The sequence below is a fragment of the Blennius ocellaris genome (assembly GCF_963422515.1).
Source record: "Blennius ocellaris genome assembly, chromosome: 8".
Classification (NCBI taxonomy): Eukaryota; Metazoa; Chordata; class Actinopteri; order Blenniiformes; family Blenniidae; genus Blennius; species Blennius ocellaris.
The window spans coordinates 7,927,934-7,933,933 of record NC_137657.1 but is presented as its reverse complement, the minus strand read 5'-3'; the positions used below and the strand labels follow the sequence as shown (position 1 = coordinate 7,933,933).

The 6,000-nt window shown below is 42.7% G+C and overlaps 1 protein-coding gene across 2 annotated transcripts in view; it reads left to right on the top strand.

The window, feature by feature from the left end:
• Positions 1-6,000, top strand: part of crppa (CDP-L-ribitol pyrophosphorylase A) — a 54,201-nt gene that overhangs the window by 14,605 nt on the left and 33,596 nt on the right. For both annotated transcript variants that reach the window (XM_080501347.1, XM_080501346.1), the window contains exon 6: positions 1,616-1,713. In XM_080501347.1, coding sequence (XP_080357473.1) covers positions 1,616-1,713 — 98 coding nt within the window. The remainder of the gene's footprint in view (positions 1-1,615; positions 1,714-6,000) is intronic.

Below are 6,000 nucleotides of genomic sequence, written 5' to 3'. Positions count from 1 at the left end.
TATTATAGGTACGTGTGTAGGTGGAGTATATTGGATTGCACATGTGTTACAAATATCCCATGTCTGATATGAAGTAATAAATAAAATAAAAATAATTAGAATTATGTAGTGGGCCACATAAAATCGTACTGTAACAGTCAAGATGATAAAGTCACGCATGCACAGGTAGAACAGGAAACTCCACCTGCCAAAGAACAGACTGGAATCTGGATCCCCTTCACTGAAGTGATAGTGCTGATCCCCCCCTCTGCTGTGCTGTTTAAACAGCTAATGGTGTGAGTGTGTGCCATTTGGCCAACTGTAGTGTTTTATCAGCAACACTGCCTCGGTGTAATGGCAGGCTCTTCTGTTAATGAGCGAGACATTAGCCTTGGCTGATTGCCTGTCCGAACTCCACCAGTTCGAAATGTTCTGAGATTTATGGCTTCTTGTTCATTTTTCGTATACTATAATCAGGTGATTGATATGTTATCGCGGCTAAAGCTCAACCCTGAACATGGTGTACCGCATTTTATTTGTAAAAGTCGAAATAAAATACGACTTGAATTTCTGAAGCGTTCGCCCTCGCTGTCCTGCTTTGACTGGGACTTGTAGCCTTACACAAGGGTTTTGCTCATTCAGCTGCAGAATAGAATAGAATAGAAACTATTTTGTCATTGTCACCAGTACAGTGAGATTAAAAAGTACCAACCCATCTATGCATGATTAGCCTCTTGGCCGTCTGAATTCTTCTACATAATAACGAACGAATCAAACTATATTAATCCTCCTGGGAAATTCCTTGTAGTTCAGAACGTGCAAACTCCACACAGAAGGTTCCCGCTCAGAATCGAAGCAATGACCCTGACTCTTGCTTCAACACCCGTGCTAAACACTATGCCACCATGCAGTCCTCATTTAAAAAAACCCCAAAAAAACCCACTCTAGTTTCAATCTATTACATAATTTACAACCACTTGACATGTTATTTTTGAAATCATAATTTTTTTCCCCCTCAGATTATAAAATAGTTTCAAAATCATCATCATCATCATCATCATCATACAGTAATGTAATTGAATTATGTAAAGAATTTACATCGACTTGGACCAAGTGAGATCATTTTCTGATTCTCGGGCCAATTTAGATGAACGTGATCAAACAATGTCATCATCCCAGCTGAATTCACTTCAATACCAATTTGTTCTTTTTGTAGAAAAACGGTGGCCGAAGTCCTGGGAGTTACTGTGTCTAATGTATCATATCATGTCACATTGAAGTAATGTATTAAAGTAGTTTTCACATTTATTGTATGATTCTTTGGTCTCGAGAAAAGTTATTACAATAATTCACTCTTCTGCATTATTCCCATATGAATACACAACAATATTCTTCTTACAAGCCCGGTATTGTAACAACAGCTGAGTTTGGATTCCTTCCGATTCAGAAATCAGATTGTCTTATTTACACGACCGCCGAAGAATCATCACACTCATCCAACTGTGGTTTCCCATGAAGGATAAAAAAATGTAGACAGGTTCCTTTAATTAAAACTCTTGCTGGAAATATAAGTCTTAATCCTCAGACTGTCCCTGCGATTGCCTCCATTAACAGATGTGGTGTTGTTTGTCCCCAGAGACTCTGTCCCGGTCGGCGTGCGTCCTCACCGGCGGAGTGACACGAGCTGAGACTCTGGCTGAAGCTCTGCAAAAAGCTGCCGGGTTTCTGGAAATGGTGGGTGTTGAATTTGGCTTTCACTTACGTTTCAATCATATTCACACAGGTTGCTACCAATTCTGTTAACGATTCTTCAACTTTAAAAAAAACAAAAACAAAAGACATCTCTGTAAGATTCTGGTCACTTGAAATCTCTAAAACGTGGTTGCCATGGAAACAAAACATGTTAATTCATCTGTAACGGGAATCCTGCATTTGGGTGCTTTTCAAACGATAACTGCCTTGCTTCAAGACGTTAGTTGTTGGTTCATATGGAACATTTGTTCGTTTGTCATTCCTACATGACAATATCAGATTTTGAGGAAAAAAAACCCCCCCAAACATGTATGCCCAAGAAGAACATGCAAATTCCACACGTAAGCGAGCCTCAGACTGGACATCCAACCAGCTAATCACGATACCACCGTACATCCTGAGAGAATCTTGGTTTTTCAAATCGTTGCTTTATTATCGCACCTCAAACACACACGTGTGGAAATGTTCACTCACTCTGAAGAACCAGCGGCAGGACAACCGCCTGCGGTTCACGGCCCGTGGTGGGGGCTCCTGGCCGGCCGGGTGGGGACGGTCCCTGTGACGGGGCCCCCCCGTAGCTGTAGGCTGTGGCTCCTCTGGGTGAGGACGGCCCCCTAGGGTGGTGTTTTCTCTCCAGGATCATTAGGGCCTGGCCATGCTTATATCAGTTTTTATACTCTGTTACGGGCAGTTAGGGTGTGTGTGTGTGTGGTTGTGTGTGTGTTTCTATTTTGTTTCTATTTTTTCTATTTTTATTTTATGTGAAGCACTTTGAGTTGCACGTTTTTTTTTTCTGTATGAAAGGTGCTCTATAAATAAAGTTTGATTTGATTTGAACAGCCTCAGACACACGGTTCCCAGAGAGAAGCCCTCACCCGCACAGGTCCAACATGCAAACCCACAGAAAGACCCCTGAGACTGCATCACCTCTTGCCAATTAAGCGCAGCTAATTAAAAGCCTCGTTTTGCTGATGACAGTGTCACAGAAGAATCTCACGAGTTTCTCATTAAACTTTCCCTCCGTCCACCGCATCGCTGTCTCTCTCGTGCTTCACTGAAAAATCCCCCTGAAAACTCACGGTGAGCTCCACTTGGGTGGCCCGCTGGTGAGACTCGCCATCTGCAGTCAGACCTCTAATGGAGTTTGTCTGGGACGTCCACACTCTGCAGCTTTCCTCCTCCTCCTCCTCCTCCTCCTCCTCCTCCTCCTCCTCCTCCTCATCATCATCTTCTCCCTCCCTCCCTCCCTCCATCCATAGCCGACCTCTACCTCTCACTCCCCTTCATGCAGGAGAGCAGATGGCAGTCAAATTTCCTGCACTGTGAAAGTTTACTTGATTAATTGAGTGCATGGCGACGAGTTCTTGCCTTTTCCTCCTCATCCTCCTCTTCCTCCTCCTCCTCATACACTTCATATGCCTCCCTTTCACTATTAATCATCCTCCAGGCACATCTAATTCCCATGTTGCCTCCGGCGCATGTTGCAAACATCCTCTGTTTGATTTGTAAGATTATTCCTTACAGAAAAATGAAAACAGCGTCCGCATGCAAAACCGAGGAGTGACAGACGGAGATATTAAAGCTGACGCCATCCAACGCCGTAAAGCTTCCACATGTGAAATGTTCTCATTCGCCTCATTGACTGAGTTTGCTTGTAGTTTAGCCACGTAACAACAAACTCAAACAGCAAGAATGTCTTTTTTATATATATATGTTGTCATTTTTACATTAGTGTGAAGTTGATTAAAATTAATTCTCTGCACATATTGACAAGTTAATAAGTCTTCATTACAAAATGATCCAAAACAAACAACTAATACAAATCTGTTATATAATTGTTTTATTCTGGATTGCTTAAAACTTCCATTTCATTTATTGTAAATACTTTACTTTTAGAAAGTTTACATTACATTATGTTTTAACTTTTCTGCTCAACATTTTTTTTTTTTATGTATTCAATTGACTTGATATAGACTTGAATTAGTTTTCTTCTTTACTCTAGGATACTTTAATATAACTGTATTCTTATTTGATCCAGACTATATTGTTATTGGTTTAATTTAAAACTTGACATGACTTATTTGAGTTTACCTTATTTCACACGTTCTTATGTTGAGGGCTCTATAAATACTTCTTCCTGTACAAAGGTTGCCCATATGTTCCTTTTTTTCAGAATATTGTTTCATTTCTTGCAGTTTATTCATTGTTTTGAAGGAACCATTATGAATCAAATGCATTTTGAATGTCTCTACTTAAAAAAAAACCCGGAAAAAAACTAGACCGACTCAAATCAACACCTTTCTCACATATGTTTAATAACCATTATCGGCTTCAGGATTTTTATGATGGATGTTCCCTCGCTCCTACTCTTCGTCATTGCTGGGCTGGAGGCAAAACAAATCGCCCACACATGGTTTTGTGTCTCGAAACATGTTTCCCAGATCAGACTGACGTATGCATATTCTCCCGTTGTAACTGCTGACAGTGGGGAGCTGCAGGAGGGCTGCTGCGAGGCACGCCACTTCTCCATGTTTCCATGTTCCACAGTAATCCAAACAGTTCTTCCTCCTTTAAAGTGGCTCCAAGTCTTTCGTCAGCCGGTGTCAAAGCGAGCGGATCTCGCTGTCTGGCCCTGGCCCGGGCCCCAGAGACGGATTGGGGTCGCCGTCGGCCCCTTTGGAGTCGCCGATTGGAGCCGTTCCCGTCGGTGCTCAGGTGGCCGGCGGAGGCCGTGTTTTTTCCGGCGCGCGCGTTTCGGAACCAGATACATCCTTTTGGGTTAGTTTCGTGAGGCGGGGAGAATAATGAGGGGGATGAAAGGTGAGTGGAAGAGGCGGAAGATGAAGCTTTGTCCTGCTGCCATTACTTGAATCTAATACAGGGATGAAGTGAGCATGTGTGCAGGTGGAGGATCTGGCAGCGGCCGCGCATAAAGACACACGGAGCAAGAATAGGCTCAGGGTATTCTTTCAGTGGAGTGTCACCTGAGTGATGCTCATTTGATCCACGTCCAATCCAGGCTCACAGGGAGGAAGGCAGCAGAAGCTGATCCAAAATTGATCCCGAAATGAATGTGTCATGTTAAATCCTGGAAACACCTTCCCGCAGAAGGACTGTCTTTTAACCCCATGCTCCATGGCACAATCTCAAAATGAAACGGAGCCCCTTCTCAGAGACACCTTGTTAGTTCTGATCCGGGAGCACGGGGTCACAGCTGTGAGCGCTGGCGCAAACTTTAGGTTGCGATTTTTCCCAGCATGCATTTATTCTCGCATTTGAGTTTCAAACTAGAAAATTCCCACGGAAATTTTATTGTGCCTGAATAGATGCACAGGATTTCCGATAATTCCGCACGTAACGACATGCTTTTTGGGTACATACTCCAAACGGTGCGGGACTAGTAGGTCGTCAAAGTTTGTGCCGTAGAGGAAGAATATGAATATAAAAAAAAAACGGTGCTTTCCCAGGATTGTAATAATTGTGTGACTCCTCTTAAAGAGGCAGGCACAATTAACTAACTACACACTCATTACACACCCACTACACACTCACTACACACCCACTACACACTCACTACACACCCACTACACCCCCACTACACACTCACTACACACTCACTACACGCTCACTACACTCACTACACACCCACTACATACTTACTACACACCCACTACACACTCACTACACACTCACTACACACCCACTACATACTTACTACACACCCACTACACACCCACTACACACTCACTACACACCCACTACATACTCACTACACACCCACTATACACCCACTACACACTCACTACACACTCACTACACACTCACTACACACCCACTACACTCTCACTACACACTCACTATATACATTCTACACACTCACTACACACTCACTATATACACTCTACACACTCACTACACACCCACTACACACTCACTACACACTAACCACACACTAACTGCACACTAACTACACACTCACTACACACTAACTCTTTAAGAGGCATCGCACAACTAATAATATTTCTATTTAAAAAAACGGCGCCTTCCTAGGATTGTAATAATTGTGCGACGCCTCTTAAAAAGGCAGGCACATTGACATTATTGTAGGGTTGTTATTTTTTTCTGCTGGCGCTTTGCTTCATAGTTAAACTCTGAACTCCTTCTCTTCATTTTTTTGGAACTTAAATTTTTTTACAACAATCAAATCAATAACTGACAACAACTAAATATATTCTACCAAGCAAACGGAGGACGAGTTCCCAGGAATGA